At 52.4% G+C, this 24096-nt stretch overlaps 2 protein-coding genes across 2 annotated transcripts in view; both read left to right on the top strand.

Annotated features, from left to right (window-relative positions):
• GP5 (glycoprotein V platelet) overlaps nucleotides 1-24096 on the top strand; it is a 229586-nt gene that overhangs the window by 39620 nt on the left and 165870 nt on the right. The gene's annotated exons all lie outside the window — the stretch shown is intronic.
• CPN2 (carboxypeptidase N subunit 2) lies at nucleotides 4755-15114 on the top strand. Its single transcript, XM_063622330.1, has 2 exons — nucleotides 4755-4841; nucleotides 12914-15114. Exon 2 carries the CDS (start codon nucleotides 12917-12919, stop codon nucleotides 14552-14554), a length of 1638 nt encoding a protein of 545 aa, XP_063478400.1. The 5' UTR covers nucleotides 4755-4841; nucleotides 12914-12916; the 3' UTR covers nucleotides 14555-15114.

Here is a 24096-nt window from a genome sequence, read left to right as displayed (position 1 = left end):
AGTGGGAGCTGGGAGTCAGCGTTGGAGAAAAGACAACAAAAGCCAATTGGAACCACTATTTTTTAAAAGTGCTTCCTGTGCACAGATACTCTTCAAAGCACTGGACATGGATTCTCTCTCTAGCCCTCACACCCCTGTGGTAGGAGTGCCACCTCTACCCACTTGTGATGGGTACAGAGGCATTTGCTCTTTTGCATGGTATTCAACAGCCTGGGAGTTTTATTTATCTCTTCAAACTTTGTACAAGAGCTCATGGCTTGTCTTGGGCTTTCGTCATTAAACCAAAGAAAATGGAAGCCATTCCCCTGTTGCTCTCCTTAGTCTTGGTCATCAGAACCTCACTTGGTACCATATAGATCAAAAGCTTTGTAACTGCAGAAAAAATAAACTCATCCATCCCTTAAAGAATAGAATAGCTGGTCCCTCTCATGGGAATTGGGCTGTATGTATATTGTTCTTCCTCCTTAGAATTTAGAGATACAAGAGTTCTTCTTAGAACTTTTCACGGACACAATTTCCACAACCTTTCAGATGCTGATGTAGAGCTATTGGGAAAGAACTTCCAAACTCAGGAAGTTTACAGAGAGCAGACAGCTAGAGACAGCTCGGGAACCAGAGTTGGTCGACAGATGTTAGATGTATCCTAGCTTTAGCTATAAACCACTCAAAGATTCAGCCCCCAGATCCCACAGACAGAACTGAATCTGGGTTGTTGGGAAGGCAGCGGTGGCCTTGGGAAGGAAGCCATTGCTGTGGCTCAGAGAGGCTGGGCTGACAAGCCAGTTCCGGGTAAAACTCCTTCCGCCCCAGGCGTCTTCTTCACTTAAGGAGAGATTGTTCTCACCAACCCGCTGCCTTCATGCTGCCTTCAAAAGTAGATCATGTTTGCCTTGCTTAGAGAATTACTGCAAATCAGCCCCAGTGCTTTGCGATGCATTTAGAGATTTCTAGGCCTTCAGGGTTTTGTAGAGTGTGAGCCCTGGTGGGCAGGGTTGGGGGTCTGTCTTCTGCTGGATGCTGCTTATAATCCATTTGGTGTACAGAATCAACAATAAATAATACACATGGGCTGTGTGTGCTCTCTACGGACGCCTTGGGTGGGGGTCTCACACCTGTGGCTTCTGCTCTTGCTGTGTTTGTGCAAGGTTGAACTGGACAGATCCTAACAGAAAGCAGATTCTGGGCTGAGAATAGGCCTTTGGAAAGTGAGTGGGAGGCCGGGCGTGGTGGCCCACACCTGTAATCCCAGCACGTTGAGAGGCCGAGGTGGGTGGATCACCTGAGCTCAGGAGTTCAAGACCAGCCTGGCCAACACGGCAAAACCCCATCTCTACTAAAAATACAAAAATTAGCCAGGCATGGTGGTGTGTGCCTGTAATCCCAGCTACTCGGGAGGCTGAGGCAGGAGAATCGCTTGAACCCGGGAGGCAGAGGTTGCAGTGAGCCGAGGTTGTGCCACTGCCCTCCAGCCTGGGCAACAGCAAGACTCCATCTCAAAAAAAAAAAAAAAAAAAAAAGAAAAGAAAGAAAGAAAAGAAAATGAGTGGGGACCAAAAATTAAATAACAAATGGTATCTATAGGCCACTGTGGCTGGAAAAGACCTGAAGGATAAGTTCAATCCATTTTATAGATGAGGAAAAGGAGCTCAAGACAGGAAATGAATGTCCTATAGTCACCAGTAAGCCAGTGGCTAAGCCAGCCCTGCAACCCAGGACTTCAGGCTCCCAGGCTGGTTCTTTTGTGCCACCAGGAAGGCACTGACGTTCCGTCAGCATTTGTTCAAAGCACACATGTGAATGCACACACACACATGCACGCAGGCAGGTGGCAGGACTAACTTACACACATCTGGACTCCTATAAGTACTTAGCACCAGGCTCAGGAAGTCCCAGGCTCTCAGGCAACACTGTCTGAAGGAAGGTGACTCCCTCCAAGTGTCCAGGTGTCCCCAGAACTCCCGCAGGCCTCTGGGTTCCGGGGGTGCCACAGCTGCTGGTGCAGGTCCAGCAGTTAAGAGAGGGTTGATCTGCTGTCCCTGTCCCTTTATCCCATGATTATACCCAGGAAAAGGGCTTCCAATCATATTTACGTGGACTCTTCTAGTGCCTTAGATCCCTTCTGCCAGGTGTAAGCCTGTCCCAGGAGGTTAAGCCCGACAGGGGTCAGTCATGTTCACCATATTACAGGGCTGGACCCCTCCCATGGGCGGGGGAGAGGGGGCAGGGCCTTGTTGCCCTTCCCTAGCCACTGAACCTTAGTACACTCAAACAGCTTTCTGGAATTTTGGATAATGGGGAAAGGAGTTAGAATCTCCATCCCTTCTCTTTCAGAAGATCCTTGAAATTTGTTTGTTTGTTTGTTTGAGGCAAAGTCTCATTCTGTTGCCAGGCTGGAGTGCAGTGGTGCGATCTCGGCTCACTGCAACCTCCGCCTCCCGGGTTCAAGTGATTCTCCTGCCTCAGCCTCTCTAGTTGTTGGGACTACAGGCACACACCACCACGCCCAGCTAATTTTTGTATTTTTAGTAGAGATGAGGTTTCACCATATTGGCCAGGATGGTCTCGATCTCCTGATCTCGTGATCCACCCACCTGGGCCTCCCAAAGTGCTGGGATTACAGGTGTGAGCCACTGCACCTGGCCGATCCTTGGAATTTTTAATGCAAGTCCCCTTCCACAGATGTTTCACCTTACACACACACACTCTCTCTCTCTCTGTCTCCTACTTCCCCAGGCCTTCTGCCACACCCATTCCGCAGACCAGAATGCAGAGACTTGGAGAGATTAAATCACTTGTCTAAGGACTGACTAGTTAGTTGAAGAGTCACAATTCAAACCTAGATCTGTCCAACGCCAAATTTCTCTTGTTCACCAGGCCACGTTAACCAATGAACAAACGGTGTTGCTGGAGGCGAGTGTGGATGGCTTGAGAACCTTGAGTACAGGGCAGTGCCAGGCTCTTCCCAGACCTGCTTGTGAGTGCCCCCACGCAGGCCATTTTTCCCAGCCACTGTCCCGCCCTTGCCAGCCTGGGGGCCGCTGAAGGGGAGCTGGGCACACTTTGTTCACCACCTTTCTCCATCCGAGAGGCTCCCCCTCTCCTCTGCCAGAATGCATTTGTGGCATAGCACCACTGAAATACACTTTCTTGCCACACTCCATTAGACCTTTGCAGTTTGGCTGATGCAATCAGCTCACGTGCAAAAGAAACACTAATTTGCACTCATAAAAAGCGTAGATAAAAATCAATACCATGCAGTGAGTGAAAAAGCCATCAGTCTACTTCAAGTGGTAGACTCTGGGCATTGAAACGATCGTAGATTGCTCATCCAGGTCACCCCTTCACCCTGCACGCCTTCACGCACCCACTCTACGCTCTCACCACGCATCCCCACACACCCTCACACTCACACTCAGTGCGCACTCACACACACCCACTCACCACACACCACACACACTCACACATATACCCCAACACACACTCAACTGCACACTCACCCACTCATTCACCACACACACCACACACCCACACACTGCACACACACAACCACTCACCACACACCACACACACGCATATGCCCCAACACACACTCACCTACTGCACACTCACACTCACCCACCCATTCACCACACACACCACACACCCACACACTGCACATTCACACACCCACTCACCACACACATATACCCACACACATTCATCACGCCCACACACACCCATACACACAACTCACACCCACACATTCACCACACACCTGCACTCACCACACATTTTCTCACACACTCTCACACTACACACACGAGACATACTCATGCATATACACACCCACTCATACCACACACATCCCTACACCCACTCACACACATACCCACTTACACACCACACCCCCACACACGCACTCACACACACCCCTACACCCACTCACACACACTCCCACTCACACATACACCCTTTTACACACACCACACACAGACTCACCACACACACCCCTACACCCACTCACACACACCCACTCACACATACACCCACTTACACACACATCTCACACACACGCACTCACCACACACACACCCCTATACCCACACACACAAGCCCACTCACACACCCACTTACACACACCCAGACGCACGCACTCAGCACACACACACTTCGCGTGTCTTGCAGCCCTGGTTCCACACCTCCAGAGATGGGAAAATCCCTCCCTTCCAAAGCAGCGTCCTTCATCCTCGGCCAGCCCTGAGAGTGTGAGCGCTCCTCTCCATATTGGGGCCCCATTCATCTCCCTATAGCTTTTCCCCCTTCTAACTCAGGAAGGGTTTAGAAAGTTCATTCATTAAACAAACACACACACAACAAGACGAAACAACAAATCCACAGCCCTCTTGAAATGCCTGCGGGCGCTCAGAGCCCAGCAGGGGCCTGAGGCTGAAGGCAGGCTCCGAGTCCCTCTGCCTCTGCTTACAGGGATGGGTGTGAGCGTGGACCCCATACCGGTCCTCACCAACCCAGCCACCTGCGGGAATCTCTAGAGCTTGCTGAGTGTCCTCGGCGTCCTGAAGGTGCCAACCCTGCAACCTCGGTGGGATTTTGGCCCCGGCAGGGCCCTGTACGTGGGAGGAGTTCAGGGTCATTTTGTAATCTTCAGAGGCCTTGCCAAGGCCTTCTCCCGTCCTGTGACCCTGGTGACATTCTGGGACGCTGGGGCCACGTGAGGGGAGGAACCACTGCCTGGAACTTTGATCAGCGCTGGGGCTGGATTGAGCTGACCACAGGCCACCCCAGACTCCTCTCTGCTCCCGAGGAAGACAGGGCAGCCCGGCGCCACCCGCGCGGCCCTCACGGTAAGCTCCTGGGGTGGCTGAAGGGCTCCTGGGTCTGCAGGGACGTGGGGGCAGGAACGGGAACTTGCTATCTCCCCCGTTTCAGAGCATTCCGCAGCTTTAGGCAGGCTGCAGTTCCGGGGGGCCCCTGCCCCGGGAGGAGAAGTCCCCGAGGTGCTCAGCTAGGGCGCTGCCGGGAAGAGGCAGGAGGAAGGTGGAGCGGGGGGTTGGGAGATAAAGATCTGCTGGTCCCGGCCTACGAGGCTTGTAGTGAGTAGAAGATAAGCAGGGTGACCAGATGTCCAGGTTGGCCTGGTTCTGCCTAGTTTATACTTGTCATCTTGGCATAATAATAATAAATAGTATTACTAATTACTTATTAATACTATATTAATACTAAATATTATTAATTATTTATTAACATAATTATTGTTGTTTTTTGAGATGGGATCTTGTTATGTTACTCAGGCTGGTCTTGAACTCCTGGCTTCAAGCGATGCTTGCACTCAGCCTGCTGAGTAGCTGGGATTACAAGCGCACGCCACGGCACCCAGCTCAGGCCCAAGGATGACTAGCTCCTTGCTTCCTTCCCAGAAGCGTGCTGGCTCATATAATAAAGTTTGTGGCGAAATAAACCTGCAGGGAGCCACCTTTTATTGAACATTCAGTATGTGCCAGGCACTGTGTTAAGGGCTTTATATTTACTATCTTATTTAGCCTATTTGTCATCCAGTGGAGTGCTAATTTGAACTCTGAGGGCAGAGGTGATAATTAAGTCTGGAAAACCTGAGGCTTAGAGAGTTGGAGTGATTTGCCGAAGCCCACACGGCTAGTAGGTGATGGCGTCAGAATCCGGTCCCAGCTGGGGGCACTGGCGGAGCTAAAGTGCTTTCCCCTGCTACTAAGCAGGATGAGAGTAAGGCCTGAGATGCGAAGTCACTGAAAGCCACAGACACATTCCCTTCAATTCAGCACACAGGGCCTGACTGCCTTCTCAGTGCCCAGCCCTGAGCCAGGTCCTGGGGTGCAGAGCTGCTTGCAGAGACACCACAGCAAGACTGACGTACCACGGGCTCAGTCGGGTGGGTGCAACTGACTAGAAAACAGAGCGGAAGAGCCCAGACATTCAACACAGTGCAAGAGGGATCCGAGAACCCAAGAAAGGGATGGGCGTGGTGACTCACGCCTGTAATCCCAGCACTTTGGGAGGCCGAGGCGGGCAGATCACCTGAGGTCAGGAGCTCGAGACCAGCCTGGCCAACATAGTGAAACCTCGTCTCTACTAAAAATACAAAAATTAGCCAGATGTGGTGGCAGGAGCCTGTAATCCCAACTACTCAGGAGGCTGAGACAGGAGAATGGCTTGAACCCGGGAGGCGGAGGTTGCAGTGAGCGGAGATGGCGTCACTGCACTCCAGCCTGGGCGACAAGAGTGAAACTCCATCTCCAAAAAAAAAGGGGGGGTGGTAGTCAAGGAAGGCTTCATGGGAAGTGTGACTTTGTGACTTGCACTGGCCTGGGAGGGTGGGTATAAATTGGGAGGGTCGCATAGTGCCCAGTTCACAACGGCCTCTTAGTTCAACCTGTCAGCTGTCTTCTCTTCCAGAAGCTAACACAGCGGATAGACAAGCTCCCTTGGGCCTTTGCAACGTCACTGCTAGGAAGGAAAGAGTCAAGTAAGCCCCTACTATGTGTGTGGAACTGTGCTGTGCATTTTACATGTTTATCTCAATATTTAGAATAAAATAGGTTTCAACCTTACTGCAAAAGTGATATGTTTCTTACTTAAAAATGTGGAACATATATTTTTAAGCAGAAGGAAAAAATTAAAGTCATCCACAGTTCGATTTTTCAGAGGTAATGACCACAAATTTTTTTCTTTTGAGATGGAGTTTCGCTCTTGTTGCCCAGGCTGGAGTGCAATAGCGTGATCTCAGTTCACTGCAACCTCCGCCTCCCAGGTTCTAGCGATTCTCCTGCCTCAGCCTCCAGAGTAGCTGGGATTTCAGGTGCCTACCACCACGCCCAGCTAATTTTTGTATTTTTGGTAGAGATGGGGTTTCATGATGTTGACTAGGCTGGTCTTGAACTCCTGATCTCAGGTGATGCTCCTGCCTCAGCCTCCCAAAGTGCTGGGATTACAGGTGTGAGCCACAGTGCCAGACCCCACCATAAATATTTTGTGCGTAAGCTTCTATTATGTTTTCTGTGCACAAATACACCTTAAAAATGGAAAAGCAGCATTCTGAGACTTCATATATTTCACTTAAGATATTGCAAACATCTTGTCCATAAATACACATCTATAATAAATTTTCTTTTTGTTTAAAATTCTTTTGAGACAAGGTCTCCCCCTGTCTCTCACGCTGGAGTGCAGTAGAGCAATCACCCACTCACTGCAGCCTCGACCTCCCAGGCTCAAGCCATCCTCCCACCTCAGCCTCTCGAGTGGTTGAGACTACAAGCATGCGCCACTATGCTTGGCTAATTTTTATAATTTTTGGAAGAGATGAGATGTTACCATGTTGCCCAGGCTGATTTCAAACTCCTGGCCTCAAGCAATCCTCCTGTCTCCGCCGCCCAAAGTGCTGGGATGACACGCATGAGCCACTGAACCCAGCCTGTAATATAATTTTAAACACAGCGGAGAGGGTTTCCATTATATCCGTGTAGCGTGATTCATGTAACCAATCCCTCATGTTGGACATTTAGGTTGTTTCTATTTTGTTGCTGTGGCCCAATGCCTGTTATCTCATTTGAGAGCCGCAGTGGCCCTAACGATGCTGCAATTGAGGTACTGCGATGATTATTGTTATCGTGGCCGTTCTTGGTTTACAGACGCAGAGGCTGGGACTCTGACAGATGGCTTCACTCCCTGGGACACAACTGGGCAGCGGATGGGGTGGGCTGGCCAGGGCAGGAGCAGAGGCTGGGACCCAGCGCAAACCTGACCGTCTCAGCCACTGGACTGACGTTGCTGGATTGAGAAGAGAGGGGGCCAGGTTTGGGGAGCAGCCAGGGACTCTGGACGAGTCTCAGAAGCCCCTCTTTGTGCTTCCAGCTGAGCTGGAGCCCAAATGGCCAAAGCCAGGCCTGTTGGTGAGGCAGACATCCGCGGAGCCAGCGTCGGGTGGGAGTCCCTGGGTGTCTGGGGCCAGGGTTCTAGGCCCCATTCTAGGTCCCATCACCCTCTGGAAGAAGTGAGGCTTAGCTCTGTGGTGGATGACAGACTGGCTTGAGGCATGCACAGAAGCGGACCCTCCCAAAAGCAATCTGAGGAGAGGAAGGAGCTAATTTGCACCCAGCCAAACCCTCCCTATCCCTCAAAAAAAAAAAAAACCAAAAAAAAACCCATGTAAAAAGCCAGACTTCCTTGGCTTGCCGAAAGCATGGAACATTTTTGTGGGCATTTGCTGGTCTTATTCCCAGATGAGGAGCAGAAAGCCTCTGGCTGCCGCCCCGCTGTGGCCCTGGGGGCAAGCCTCCCCAGTTCCCAGGGAGGGGCGCTTCCGTCTCCAGAGCTCCCCAGTGACCCGCTTTCTTGAGGCCAGGCTGGGGAAGGGGCCAAGGCCAGAGCCTCCCGGCCAGAGCCCTCAGAATCTGTGCTTCCTTAAACCTTCTAGCTCTTTCCCTTGGCTGGAGGAAAGAGCTAGAAGGAGTGCTGTGGAGAGGCGTCTCACTGGCTCACAGTGGGGTGGTTGGATGATCGCATGGGTTTCTCCCTAGCTAACCCATGACTGCTTCAGCACAGAGCTGGGGCTGCCCTGCTTGGAAGATCAGGGTCACTAACGTTGCCACGCACTTGCCATGTGCCTGAGCTTCGAGCTTCCCATGCGTTTTCTCATTCCGTCCTCACCACATCCTCACCAGGAAGGTGGTATTGTGCCCATTGTTTTGAAGAGGAGGAAAGCAAAACACCGAGAGGTTAAGCAATGCAGTCAAAGCCACCGAGCGAAGCTGGAGGGGTTAGGATTGGAACCCAGGCTGTCTGACTCCTGGCCACTCCAGAGTGATGTGAGGATGGGGCTCAGGCTGGAAACTGTCAGTGTTCTGCGCCCTCACTGTGAGAACCATCCCCGCCTCCCTGCTCCCAGCCCCAGTAGACCCAGGCAAGAGGGGTCTTGCCCTGAACTTTAGAGGGCCCTGTTCTGGCCCTCCTCCCCCAGTGATACCACCCACAAGGGGTGCCAAGGGCACATGTCCGTCTGGAGGCTGTGCCCCCATTTTAAACCACGCTCTGGGTACCCAGGACCCCGACCTCCGTGGGCTGCCTCCCCGGGTCCATCTTCCCTGCAGAGCCCGGGCTGTTAGGACTGGCCCTGGCCCCTCGCTTCTGTGTTGCGTTCCCTTGGGCCAGTCACTGTAGCTCCGGGAGCCCCAGTCTCCCTGTCCTGGGCACTTCTAGGTTTGTGCTGAGGATCAAGATGTATGTGCGGGAGCTTTGGGAGCTGGCACGTGGGAACTGACCCCTCAGCCAAACCCCCACATCAGGGAGATGGCTCTCCCTCTGCCCGCGTCTCCCGAGCCTTAGCTGATCTGCCTGCACTTGACTTTCTGTGCCACCAGTGCCATGGCTTTGATTCAAGGCTTGAATCCTGGAGCTCCTTCCTTTGTTGGAAATATGTAAAGCACATTATTTCCAAATGACAACGGATTAAAAGTTAGAGGCACAGACCCAGGGAAGCCAGGGAGCAGCTCAGCTCACTAGGCAGAGAGGTATCCTCACCCCAGCGGGCTCTAGCATTCCATGGTGCAACTCCGGCTTTGGCCCAGTTTTCCTGGCAGGAGTGATGAACAAAACCAGGAGATCTGGGCTCCACAAACCAAGCCCTGCTGTGAAGACCCTGGGGCCTTGCCTCACTCTCCCTGTGAGGAGGCCAGATGGTCTCGGGACCCGCAGGCCCCAGCGTTGTCTGGCCCATCATTCCAGGGCAGTACTTTCTGGAAATAGCCTTTGAGAAACAATGACCAACGGGGCTAGCAAGGAAGGGGGACTGGCGCAATGATCATATTATGGCATGGTAAAAGTAAGAATTCTCCGGGCACAGTGGTGTATGCCTATAGTCCCAGCCACTCTGGAGGCTGAGGCAGGAGGATCACTTACACCTGGGAGATTGAAGCTGCAGTGAGCTATGATCGTGCCACTGCACTCCAGCCTGGATAACAGAGTGAAGTTCTGTCTCAAAAAATAATAAAATTAAACAAAATTGCTCCCCTCTTACTCTCGGGAGGAATCGAGGCAGCTCTGGCAGCCTGGCTGGGGGTCATTCGTACTGGGTTTGCCCATCCCAGGGGAGGCGGCTCTGCCTCCCAAACTGCTCTTCCCAGCCTTGGAGAGCTCCATTCAACAAAACCTGCCTGAGCCCAAAGGAAGTCACTGCTGCTCTGGGCGTAGAGAGACAAGTACACAGAAAAGACTGCCATGAGAACCCATCATTTCGGCGCCTATGCTGAGTGTTGAGGTGGAGATATGTACCTCCAGGTCCTCCTTCCTAGGGTCAGGGGCGGCTTCTTTCAGGACCCCTAGGGGTTTTGTGTAGGTGCCTCAGGGGCAGGCCAGGTGCTAGTGGCAGCTGTGTGTGTGTCTATGGTGTGTGTTGGGGGACAGTGGCTACCCTACGCCTCTTCAGCCAGGCTCACTGCTTTCTGTTTCTAGTCTCATGCTAACTCTGTAGCTGGGGTCTAGGGACACAGAGCCGGGAGGCACATGCTTGCCTGAGGCCGGTTCCTTCCCGTCACATGTCCTAAGTGGCAAGGACATTTTCCTTTTCCTGGAAGAGGTGATTGCAGGAGTCAGATTCTATTTATTTTATTTTTATTTATTTATTTATTTATTTATTTTTGAGATGGAGTCTCACTCTGTCGCCCAGGCTGGAGTGCAGTGGCACGATCTCGGCTTACTGCAACCTCTGCTGCCCGGGTTCAAGCGATTCTCCTGCCTCAGCCTCCCGAGTAGCTGGGATTACAGATGTGCACCACCGCACCTGGCTAATTTTTGTAGTTTTTAGTAGAGACAGGGTTTCACCATCTTGGCCAGGCTGATCTTGAACTCCTGACCTCATGATCCACCCGCCTCGGCCTTTCAAAGTGCTGGGATTACAGGCGTGAGGCACCGCGCCCGGCCGCAGGACTCAGATTCGAATCCCCGGCCAGCTGTTATTACTGGTAGAGATGTTTCTTACCACCTCCCCAAGCTCACTTAGCTATGCATGCCTTAGAGCTGCCTAAAGCAAGGTGTGCATTTTCTCAGGGGGAAGTTGTCCCTGCTCTAATGATGAGGCAGAACATTCCTGGAAGGACTGAGAGTCACTGAGTGACTGAGCCGGAGAGTCAAGGGGGCTCCCCTAACAAGCACTGAGTCCTAAGCCCATGAGTTTAATGGGAGACCTTCAGCCAGAAGTGGAATCTCCAGGTGGAGGAGGCACCAGCAGAGGGCAGCAGAGAGACAGCCAGCGAAGAGCGCTAGGGACCCAGATTCTGCAACTGCAGAACCCGATTCGCGGACCCCTTTTACTGAGAAGAAGTTAATCAAGAAAAATTAGGATTATGTTGTGAAAGGGCTTCTTTCTTTTTTAAATTTTTGGTAAATTCAAGTGTATTCCGTCTAAAGAGCATTTTGTTTTTATTTTATTTTTTTTTTGGTGTTCAAATAACCTTTTCTGTAATGAGGTAGCTTGCAACCTTTAACAATAGTTAATGTGGTTGATTAATTACTCACTCTATGCCAGATCCTGATGTAAAACTGTTACCTATATACACTCACTTAATCCCTAACCATTACCGTCACGTGGTAGGGACTATTATAATCTCCATTGTACAGATAAGGAAACTGAAGCACAGATGGATTAAGCAATAAGCCCAAGGTCACGTAGCTAGAAAGCGATGGACCTAAGATTTGAACTCATGGAATTAGGACCACTGCAAGCCATGTGAATAAGTGCTGTGCATGGGAACAGTGGCGGCCTGGAGGGCACACACCCTCTAACAGGGCAGGGGCCACGAAGCCCCAGCTGGTCTTGCTATGTGGAAATGCGGACCCACTGTCCCCAGATCACTCTGAAACCTAGACCATTACTGTGATGTTTTCCAGTTTTTACATGTTGGCTACTGATTCATATATGAAAAATGTCACTGAGGAATAAATAAAACATATTTGTAAGGTGCATCACCAATTTGTGACCTGTGAGTAGATGCTAGAAAATCTACTGTTTTTTAATTCTTTTAAAAAACAGTAAAGAAAATCTAAAGAATTTTGGAGAATTTTAAAGAAATCTACTGTCCTGTAGAATCCCCAGGTCTGGGGTCCTTCTGTCCACATGATGTTGGAAAGCTCCTCGGGCCCCGCTGTGGAGGAGTGGGCGGAGGTGGGCAGGAGGAGGGCATTTCTTTTTTTTTTGAGACAGAGTCTTGCTCTGTCACCCAGGCTGGAGTGCAGTGGTGCTATCTTGGCTCACTGCAAGCTCCGCCTCCCAGGTTCACGCCATTCTCCTGACTCAGCCTCCCGAGTAGCTGGGACTACAGGCGCCCGCCACAGCGCCCAGCTAATTTTATGTATTTTTACTAGAGATGGGGTTTCACCATGTTAGCCAGGATGGTCTCGATCTCCTGACCTCGTGATCGGCCCGCCTTGGCCTCCCAAAGTGCTGGGATTACAAGTGTGAGCCACCGCGCCCAGTCAAAGGAGGAGGGCATTTCAGCAGCAGTTTTGAGGAGCCATCTCATCTCTGTGGCTGCACTGTGCAAAGAGCAGGTGCCAGGATCTCTGCATCATTTGGCTGTGACGTGTGCTGAGATTTGGAAACTCAGGAAGAGTTATGGTGTAGGAGCTTCTAACTCAGGAATCATCTGTCCATATCCTACATATTATCCTAAAAAATTCCACAATGCCCATGGTCTCCTTTTATGCCTCTCTTCCGTGCCTTTTTGTCCCTTTCCACTTCTTTCCCCAGTCTGAGAAGAACACAGAAAGCCCCAAAGCCCTGGGTCTTGGTCCTGCCGCTTGTTCGAGCTTGCTGTCCAGTGCTCTGGTCACTGTGCCATGCTGTGTGATGATCAAGTTTCTCTTCCTGTTCTCTCTCCCTCCTCGAATCCAGAAGATGCTCCCTGGAGCCTGGCTGCTCTGGACCTCCCTCCTGCTCCTGGCCAGGCCTGCCCAGCCCTGCCCCGTGGGTTGCGATTGCTTCGTCCAGGAGGTGTTCTGCTCGGATGAGGAGCTGGCCGCCATCCCGCCGGACATCCCGCCATACGCCAAAAACATCATCTTTGTGGAGACCTCGTTCACCACATTGGAAACCAGAGCCTTTGGCAGCAACCCCAACTTGACCAAGGTGGTCTTCCTCAACACGCAGCTCTGCCAGTTTAGGCCAGATGCCTTCGGGGGGCTGCCCAGGCTGGAGGACCTGGAGGTCACAGGCAGCAGCTTCTTGAACCTCAGCGCCAACATCTTCTCCAACCTGACCTCGCTGGCCAAGCTCACCCTCAACTTCAACATGCTGGAGGCTCTGCCCGAGGGTCTCTTCCAGCACCTGGCTGCCCTGGAGTCCCTCCACCTGCAGGGGAACCGGCTCCAGGCCCTGCCCAGGAGGCTCTTCCAGCCTCTGACCCATCTGAAGACACTCAACCTGGCCCAGAACCTCCTGGCTCAGCTCCCGGAGGAGCTGTTCCACCCACTCACCAGCCTGCAGACCCTGAAGCTGAGCAACAACGCACTCTCTGGCCTCCCCCAGGGTGTGTTCAGCAAACTGGGCAGCCTGCAGGAGCTCTTCCTGGACAGCAACAAGCTCTCGGAGCTGCCCCCTCAGGTGTTCTCCCAGCTCTTCTGCCTGGAGAGGCTGTGGCTGCAGCGCAACGCCATCACGCACCTGCCGCTCTCCATCTTCGCCTCCCTGGGTAATGTGACCTTTCTGAGCTTGCAGTGGAACATGCTTCGGGTCCTGCCTGCCGGCCTCTTTGCCCATAACCCACGCCTGGTCGGCCTGTCTCTGACCCATAACCAGCTGGAGACTGTCGCTGAGGGTGCCTTTGCCCACCTGTCCAACCTGCGTTCCCTCATGCTCTCATACAATGCCATTAGCCACCTCCCAGCTGGCATCTTCAGAGACCTGGAGGAGCTGGTCAAACTCTACCTGGGCAGCAACAACCTGACGGTGCTGCACCCAGCCCTCTTCCAGAACCTGTCCAAGCTGGAGCTGCTCAGCCTCTCCAAGAACCAGCTGACCACACTTCCGGAGGGCATCTTCGACACCAACTACAACCTGTTCAACCTGGCCCTCCACGGTAACCCCTGGCAGTGTGACTGCCACCTGGCCTACCTCTTCAACTGGCTGCAGCAGTACACCGATCGGCTCCTGAACATCCAGACCTACTGTGCCGGCCCTGCCTACCTCAAAGGCCAGGTGGTGCCCGCCTTGAATGAGAAGCAGCTGGTGTGTCCCGTCACCCGGGACCGCCTGGGCTTCCAGGTCACATGGCTGGATGACAGCAAGGCAGGGGGCAGCTGGGATCTGGCTGTGCAGGAAAGGGCAGCCCAGAGCCAGTGCACCTACAGCAACCCCGAGGGCACCGTGGTGCTCGCCTGTGACGAGGCCCAGTGTCGCTGGCTGAACGTCCAGCTCTCTCCTCGGCAGGGCTCCCTGGGACTGCAGTATAATGCTAGTCAGGAGTGGGACCTGAGGTCGCGCTGCGGTTCTCTGCGGCTCACCGTGTCTATCGAGGCTCGGGCAGCAGGGCCCTAGTAGCAGTGCATACAGGAGCTGGTGAAGGGGGCCTCTGGGGCCTGACCAGGCGACAGGTAGGGGCGGAGGGGAGCTGAGTCTCTGAAGCCTTGGCTTTTCACATGCAAGGGACAGAGTTACATCCCCAAGGTGAGGGGGTGGAGTCTGGTCTGCTCCACTAACCAGGGTCACCTCCTCCTCCTCTTCCTTCATCGCTTCTCCCGGAGTGTGCGGCCTAACAAGGCCATCCTTAGGCTTTGCAAAGCACCCTCAAAAGCTGCACCACAGCCTGGAGAATAAAATATCCTCAGGCCTGATGCCTCCCCATTATGTAACACCCAACCGCTCTCACCTACACCCTGAGGTCTATTCACTGCATCCCAGTGATACAAAGTGGAGGCCACTGCCTTCTGACAGCTGGCTCAAAAGCCCAATGTCTGTTTCAATTTATTTCCCTGGAATTGCATTTAAAATTGGTATAGAGGAAAAAAGGATGGGACAGAAGCAGAGGTGACCGGAAAGCATAGGGGCAGGGTTCTGACTGGTGTGTGGGAGGCCCTGTGGCCAGCACCCACCTCCACGCTGCGCCCAGGAGAAACTCAGATAAAACGAAGCCTCGGGAAGGGAAACCCCAGACGCTCGACTTTGCGACATAAAGCCCCCAGAGGGGAGGGTGGCTTTGCCTGCTCAGCACACGTGATGGCTGCTGCTAAGGAGAAGGAAAAGGTTTGAGGTGTAGGGGCAGCCTGGGCCAGCTGAGTGCAGCTTCATTCTCACGGCAGCTGAGTGCAAGCTTCTCACTCTCTAGAGTTGTTCTCTCTCGTTTATTTATTTTTTTGAGATGGAGTTTCGCTCTTGTTGCACAGGCTGGAGTGCAGTGGTGTGATCTCGGCCCACTGCAGCCTCCACCTTCCAGGTTCAAGTGATTCTTCTGCCTCAGCCTCCCGAGTAGCTGGGACTACAGGCGCCCACCATCACGCCCGGCTAATTTTTGTATTTTTAGTAGAGACGAGGTTTCATCACTGTGTCGGCCAGGCTGGTCTCAAACTCCTGACCTCAGGTGATCCACACACCTCAGCCTCTCAAAGTGCTGGGATTACAGGCGTGAGCCACCATGCCCAGCCTCTTACCCAGCTCGGCCACCCCCGCAAGCCTCCTGGGCCGCCTCTTGCAGCTTCGTCTCAGGGTTCGCTGTCCTCCCATGCCCTGGGCAGCCTCCCATGCACCCCTGTGTGGATGCCTCCTCTTTGGTAATGAGCCCAGCTCTCCTCTTGGGCCCAGCTCTTTTCAGCCCCAGGCTGATACGCCCTGCTCAGGGCCCCATGTCCTCCTGTTGACCACAGACACGTCTAACCAGGCTCTGTCCCCTACTCCCCCTGATTCTCATCAGCGCATTGACCAGCCCAGGAGCTGGGCGTGTTCTTCACTCACTCTTCCCCCTCCCTTCAGTCCTCAGGGCCAAGGAGTCCGCGAATGCTCAGGCTTCCAGCCTCTGAGCCTCCCTCTAGCTGCTCCTCCCCTCCTGCTCCCAGACGCTTTGTAGCCCCCGGCTGAGCCACTGCACAGCCTTCTACCTGGTTTCCAGCTGTATTGTGGACTGGCCTGGGAGAAAGGCTCGGGCAGGGAGGGAGGAGGGAACCAGATGTACAGCAGGCCCCCAGGAGCTCCCGGCCACCGGGACAAATCAGCCACATGGGCTGAAAACAGAAGGCAGAAAGAGGTCAGCGCAGGCCAGTGCTGGGGAGTTCAGTGGAGGTGAAGCGGCAGGAAGCACCGGCCTCGAGAAAGTCTGCGTTGGATCTTGGGCCTTAAGGAGGCCTCCAAGTAGAGCAGGAAACTTGTGCAAGAAGAGCCTGAGGTAAGGAATGGGGAAGGGCACGGACGAGGGGTCAGGGCTGTGGAGGGGCGACGAGGAGGAAGAGATAAGGCTGGAAGCCCAGATGAGCTGATTCTGCAGGGCCCTGGGGCAGAGTGAGGAATGTGCATGTTGATGAAGGAGGCCCCAGGCAGTTATTGAAGGTCGTGCGGAAGAGGGACACCCTCCTGCCAGCGCTTTAGGCAGCTGGCCTAGCGGAGTCTGAAGAGAGCAAGAGGCAGGGCCAGTGAGAGCTGTTGCCTGGTTTGAGATGAGAGCCTAGAGGGCAAGGGATGCCAAGGGAAGAGAATCAAAAGTTTCAGCAGGCCGGGCACGGTGGCTCACGCTTGTAATGCCAGCACTTTGGGAGGCCGAGGCAGGCGGATCACAAGGACAAGAGATCAAGACCATCCTGGCCAACATGGTGAAACCCTGTCTCTACTACAATATAAAAATTAGCTGGGCGTGGTGGCGCATGCCTGTAGTCCCAGCTACTCGAGAGGCTGAGGCAGGAGAATCGCTTGAACCCAGGAGGCGGAGGTTGCAGTGAGCCGAGATCACACCACAGCGTTCTAGCCGGGTGACACAGCAAGACTCCATCTCAAAAAAAAAAAGTTTTAGCAACTGAACAGCGCATACACAGAGAAACTGGAAGACCTAAGTGTGAATTACAGAAATGCAAATGAAAACACCATAGGTGTCACTTTACATTGAGAGGCCTGCAAAAATTACAAAGAGATTATGCCAAGTGTGGGTCAGGGTGAGGGCATCGGGGAACCTCCAGGTGCCACTGGCATAGCCCCCTGAGAACAAGCCAGCAGGTCTAAGTCTAAGGAAGGGTTTGGTGGGGGAGTCAAGCGGGTAGGGTTGGGAGATGTGAGGGGGGGAGGCTGGGTTGAGTCTCAGGTTTCTCTCCTGGGTGGCTGGAAGACAGTGAGGCCAGGAACCAAGGGCAGGGGCAGGTATGGCGGAAGGAAGGTGTGACATGCCCGCATTAGACTAGGGAACACAATGTCTCTCATTTCCTGTGGGGCATTTTATTTTATTTCTTATTTATTTTTTAGAGACAGGGGTCTCACTATGTTGGCCAGGCTAGCCTTGAACTCTTGGCCTCTAGTGATCCTCCCACCCCAGCCTCCTGAGTAGCTGGGACTATAGGCATACACCACTGAGCTTGGCTTGTGGGGCTACTTAAAACAAAAAAAGAAACAAGAAAAAAGAAACAGGCTTCCTGAGGCTCAAATCCATTAAATTCTAAGGTAATGAAAGGCAATTCACAGATTGACGAAAGCAGCGGACTCCCAAATTCATTTGGCTTAAGAATAACCTTTGCCCAGACCCTCCCAAGACTGGCTCCCGCCTGGAAGTGTTGCCACTCTCTGAGAAAACGACCCCACGTCTAGCACGTAGCAGGAGCTTCGGAAATCCCCGTCGCCTGAATGAGCCACAGACACGTCCTGTCCGCTGGCAGGGATGAAGGGGTAGGAAAATCCAGCGGACATTTCTCTCCATTAAATTTCCCCCTCAAAACATAACCCTGCATTAAATTCCAACATCAGAATTTCTCTCTGCCAAATGATGTTGGGGGAAGAGCATGGCCAACAGCCAGCTCAGGCCGAGCAGAGATCAGTGAAGAGGCAGCTCTCAGTGTGCCCTGCTCCCCGGGCACCTCGTGCCCCGTCTCCTGGTGATGTGTCTGGTCTGGCCCAGCAGTAATGTTTTGCATGGGTTCTGGACTAGAACTCAGCACACGTGTCTCCCACACCTCTTTTCTTTTTCTTTCTTTCTTTTTTTTTTTTTTGAGACAGAATTTCGCTCTTGTTGCCCAGGCTGGAGTGCAATGGTGGGATCTCAGCTCACCACAACCTCCGCCTCCCAGGTCCCGGGACAAGCAGTTCTCCTGCCTCAGCCTCCTGAGTAGCCGGGATTACAGGCACGTGCCACCACACCCAGCTAATTTTCTTTTTTTTTTGTATTTTTAATAGAAATGGGGTTTCACCACGTTGGCCAGGCTGGTCTGAAACTCCTGACCTCGTGATCCGCCTGCCTCAGCCTCTCAAAGTGCTAGGATTACAGGCGTGAGCCACCGCACCCGGCACCCACACCTAACTTTTCTTCACATTCTTCAGCCTTTGGCAAACCACAGCTCCTCTCTGGGCCGCAGTTTCCTCCTCTGTGTAAGAAGGAGATTGGCTCTCAATGCTGGCTGAACCCTTCAGTCCCTTGCGGAGGCTTTTAAAAACCAGTAATGACAAAAACCAAAACGCCGGTGCCTGGGCCCCATTTTCTGAGATCCTGATTCAATTAGCCGGGTAGTGGTGGTGTGACCAGAAAAGGGTCTCAGTCCAGACCCCAAAAGAGGGTTCTTGGATCTCACGCAGGAAGGAGTTCAAGGCGAGTCGCTGAGTGCAGTGAAAAGAATTTGATTGAAAGCTACTCCCTTACAAGGCAGGGCACCCTCAGCAGGCAAGCAGAGGAATGCATTGCCTTTGTTTTAAGTTTTTCTTATATAGGGGCCTTGTCTATGAAAGACTGAACTCAGCTGTGACTACATGTGGATGGGCTGATAGCATATGACAACATTTATTATTTTATTGATTTAAGGGAAACGATCCTTGACATTCAGCATATGTAAGCACATCAAAGCATAACCATAATTTCCCCGAAAGCATATATTGCTGTGGGTGTTGACGAAGAGTCAAACTCTGTAAAATATTTGAAGAGATTTATTCTGAGCCAAATATGAGTGACCATGGCCTGTGATACAGCCCTCAGGAGGGCCTGGGAACATGTGCCCAAGGTGGTCGGGGTGCAGCTTGGTTTTACACATTTTAGGGAGGCATGAGGCATCAATCAAATACATTTAAGAAATACATTGGTTTGGTTCAGAAAGGCAGGACAACTCGAAGCAGCGGGGGCGGAAGGAGGGGGCTTCCAGGCTGTAGGTAAATTTAAACATTTTCTGGTTGACAATTGGTTGAGCTTAGCTGAAGACCTGGGATCAATGGAAAGGGATGTTCAGGTTAAGATAAAGGATTGTGGAGGCCAAGTTTTATTGTGCAGAGGAAGCTCTCAGCAGACTTCAGAGAGAGAGAGGGAGAGCAGGTTGTAAAATGTTTCTTATCAACTTAAAAGGGGTGCCTGGCTCTTAGTTGACCATCTCCTGCACTAGAAAGAAAGGAAGGAAAACAAAGGGGAAAGGGCCTTCTTTATAGGATGTGGATTTTCCCCACAAGAGACTCTGCAGGGCAATTTTAAGGTAGGGCAAGGAAATATATTTGGGGGTTAAATATTTTTTCCTTGTCTCGTATTGTTATGCCATAGTCAGATTAAAAAGTAAGTCACAATATACAGGGTCAAATAAAACCCATCTGATGAGAATTTATGATTTGTAAGGCACGACTCCCTAGAACCCTTAGGTAGGAATTTGGGCAAGATAAAAAATCAGAGCTTAGTCCTCGTGGGCACTGGGACACCTGGACTCTCTGTTGTTATGGGAGTTCGTTCCTGCAGGCCATTCCCAAGCTGCTTCCTCAGCTGTAAGCATCTTAGGGCCATGGGTCGTGATTGGCAAGGAATGTGCCTTGCTAGCTTTAGGACGGAGTTGACTTTCAGATGGTCCTACTCTGTCTCTTCTAGGCTCCTGTCTCCCTAACACTGGGGTAACCCGGATATCGTTTTGTTTAAATCTCCCCCAGCGATTCTAACGCATGGCCAGGGTTGAAAATATAGGGCAGAATTTTGTCTCGGGCGCTGTCCAGGGCTAGGTTCAGTGTAATTTGCACTGGGCAATGCTGGCCTCTTCAGACCCACCTGGTGTCTGCTCTGGATGAATTCATGAATGAAACAAGTGACAAACATCACATATAAAAATATTTCACGGATTTTTTTCTTTCCTGTTGATGTTTTTATTTTATTTTATTATTATTATTTTTTGAGATGGAGTCTCACTCTGTCACCCAGGCTGGAGTGCAGTGGCACGATCTTGGCTCACTGCAACCTCTACCTCCCTGGTTCAAGCAATTCCCCTGCCTCAGCCTCCTGAGTAGCTGGGATTACAGGCACACACCACCACGCTCGGCTAATTTTTTTTTTTTTTTGTATTTTTAGTAGAGATGGGTTTTCGCTATGTTGGCCAGGCTGGTCACGAACTCCTGGCCTCAGGCAATCTGTCCGCCTCGGCCTCCCAAAGTGCTGGGATTACAGGCATGAGCCACTGGGCCCGGCCGATATTTTTAATTTTATCAGCATTGGTGCTCTCATAAATCTTGCATTTTTGAAGAAACGGCAGCTGGGGGTGTGCTCTGCCTTGCTTTTTTTTTTTTTTTTTTTTTTTTTAAGATGGAGTCTCCCTCTGTCGCCAGGCTGGAGGGCAGTGGCACAATCTTGGCTCACTGCAACCTCTGCCTCCTGAGTTCAAGCGATTCTCCTGCCTCAGCCTCCCAAGTAGCTGGGACTACAGGCACGTGCCACCATGCCCGGCTAATTTTTGTATTTTTAGTAGAGACGGGATTTCAACATGTTGGCCAGGATGGTCTTGATCTCTTGATCACGTGATCCATCCGCCTCGGCCTCCCAAAGTGCTTGGATTACAGGCGTGAGCCACCGCGTCTGGCCTGCCTCGCTTTCTTACAGTAAAGGATGGCTAAGTCATTCCAAAGCTCCTCCTTCCAGCAGGCAGGACTCCCTTCCAGGAAGCTTTGAATGTTGTACCTTCTTTAGTGATGTCCTGCTACTTGTCAGCCACACAGCCCTGGGCAAGTTACTAAGCTGTCTGTGGCTCAGTGTCCTCACCATACTTTTATCACATAGCACCCACCTCATAGTGCTATTGGTGAGGATAAAATCAGTGCATCCATATAAAGTACCCACAACAATGACATATGGTACGTTCTCCAAAATTGTTATCTTGCATTATTATTTTTGTTAGTATTATTCTAGAGAGAACTGTGGGTGTGGGTGCGGACGGGGTAGGCAAGCACCGGCCAATTGTTTTACCTGTTCCCGTTGATCTGTTTCTGGAAGGACGTTAAAACTGCTGTTTATATATCAAAATTGCATTGTTTGGGACGATTGGAAATGCAATTGACACAATTGTTCAGTGCTAACAGTAGATATTGGAAAACCGGACGGTGCCCTCAAAGATTAGACAGTCTAGCGCGATGCCAGTCCAAGGACGGATGCTTTCTGGCCCTCTCAGCCTGCTTCCACCACGCGCGCATCTGCAAGCATTTTGAGTCTGCGCCTGCAAAGGTCCCGAGCCTGGTCTCGGAGCGCTCTCTTGTGGTCACACGGAAGAACGCGCCCCGGGCCGACGTGGAGGGCGAGGGAGGGGTTCGCCCAGCTCCGCCCGCGGGCGCGGCGCGGTAATTTATTCCGGGAAAAGTCAGAACCAGGTCCCCCAGAAGGGACACGGGCACATTGACACGGTGACCCGGGGGATACTTGCCAGCGTGCATGCGGGCGTGCGTGCGGAGCCGTCACGACTTCTGTCTCCTGCACGCCTGAAAAAGCGCCAGGTCCGCTTGGGGCCCATGCACCGAGGAGCGGCCGGGCGGAGGCGAGTCCACCCGCCACCCAGTGGGGCTGCGAAGCGTTGGGGGCGCTCCAGATTGTCCCCGCACTCCCGCGGTCTTGCACAGTGACTCGGCCCGCGCCCTCCACGACTTCCAAGGGTCCCCGAGACCTCCAGATGCCGATGTGGTGCGAACCCCATCCGCGAGGATCTCAGCGGGGAGCCTCCTGCTGCGACCTGCAGCCACGTGGACGCGCGGTTCAGGACCGCACCTGGCAACGTGCATCCTGGGAAGACTGTGCTTTGTTTTCTTTGGGATTTTATCAAGAGTTGTTCGGCACTTTGGGAATCTTTATCCCGAGGCAATGCTTAGCGCTGATTGCAAAATGTCAAACGCGGACAAAAATTCATCCTTTACTCATTGTGAGTGAAAGTGACTTCCAGTCTGTTAGTGGCCAAACATTCCACATGGAAACGAATTCTTTTATTATAAGTTACCTTTGACTTCTAATTAATATTACAGATAGGTTTATTTTTAAATTATCTGCGAGGTTTGATGATATTATCTGTGAAGTTTTTTTCAGGAGACTAAAGCAGGTGTTACAAATGATTTGCCATGAAATCATTAGGTCTGTGGGGGTGGGGTTCAGAGTTCAAAGTAACAGAAGGAGCAAAACCACATGGTCTTCATCAAAGGAGGCCTGCTGGTGTTTCCTGGCCCTGTTTTCCTCCTGGGGTGGAGTCTATGGGTCTGAGGCTCCCTTTCCCACCATGGCGGGAGAGATCCTTTAGCAGAGAAGCTTTGTAAAGGGGAGAAGAGATTCCAGTTGCATTTGGAGGGAAAGGACAGATTCGTGTATTAGTCTGTTCTCTAGAGAAAAAGAACGAACAAGAGATGATAGATAGATAGGAATTGGCTCACGCAGTTGCAGAGGCTGAGAGATCTCAGGTTCTGCAAGCTGGAGACCCAGGGAAGCCGGTGGTGTAATTCCATCCAAGTCCCAAGTCCTGAGAACCAGGGGAACTGATGATATAAATCCCAGTGCAAAGGCAGGAGATGAGATGTCCCCACTCCAGCAGGGAGGCAGGAAGACGCGGGGCAGTTCCTCCTTCCTCTGCCTTTTTGTTCACTCAGGCCCTCAGTGGATTGGGTAGTGCCTGCCCTGGCTGGGGAGCGGATCTGCTGTGCTGAGTCCACCATTCCAAATGTCAATGTCATCGGGAAACGCCCTCAGAGACACACCTGGGAACAGTGTGTCATCAGGGTACCCTGTGGCTCACTCAGGTTGACACCTAAAATTGACCATCACAGTTAGGAAGCCTGATTTGTGGCACCTGCTCTGCCTCACTTGCAATCTGTGCCTGTGAACAAGCCACGCCCCCTCTCTCCAGGCCTCAAAATCTTCACTGAGTAACTAGGGGCTGAAAGCCTGGGTGGACGTGTGGATGCCCCACCTCCTGCTCCAGCCGTCTGAGGTGTGCCGCCTCTCCGGCAGGCACCCACCCCCTCACTTGCCCTGGAGGATGGTGGGCACCTCCCCAGGGTGGGGCCCAGCCAGAGCCCAAACCGTCAGCACTCTGGGGGCAGCGGAACCCCTTGGCCGCCACTCAGTGCAGACTGTAGCTGTCCAGCCTGGCCCCTCAAGAACCTTCTCTGCACTCTCCTTGCCCACTGGTTGTGCTCAGTGATGATGAACTCACTCCCTCTCTGTGCAGCCCAGCCTTCCCTGGGCAGGCCTCCCTGTAACATTCCCGCTGGCCCTGGGCAAGTGGACACCCTGTCCCCAGACAGCCCTTCGGAAGTGGAAGCAGTCTTCATCATGCTCAGGCAGTCCTCCCGTCCCCAGTCTAAGCATCGCCAGGAGCCACTTCTCACAAGTAGTTGCTCACACAAGGCAGAGCCTTCACTTCCACCATCTCTGTGCCATAGAAGCTGTGATTGCGGGCCATCGTGAAGGATGTGCTTCCTTGCAGGGCTGGGGATCCGGGGCTGAGGTCCCACGGTAGCTGGGAGGCCTTTTTCCTGGCAGTTTTCATCCGTCACTGAACCCGGGGATCTTTTTGTTTTTTTTTCTTGGAACTCTGTGGCTGGCCTGCCTGTGTCCTTTGATTCCAGTCCTGTGGGATGGATTATGCCAGCAACAGCCTTTGCAAGATTTCTTCGCCACGCTGGCTGTCATGGAAATTCCAGAG

The sequence above is a fragment of the Symphalangus syndactylus genome, chromosome 17, assembly GCF_028878055.3.
Source record: "Symphalangus syndactylus isolate Jambi chromosome 17, NHGRI_mSymSyn1-v2.1_pri, whole genome shotgun sequence".
Classification (NCBI taxonomy): Eukaryota; Metazoa; Chordata; class Mammalia; order Primates; family Hylobatidae; genus Symphalangus; species Symphalangus syndactylus.
The sequence above is the reverse complement of the archived record's forward strand: the minus strand, read 5'-3'. Positions and strand labels throughout refer to the sequence as shown.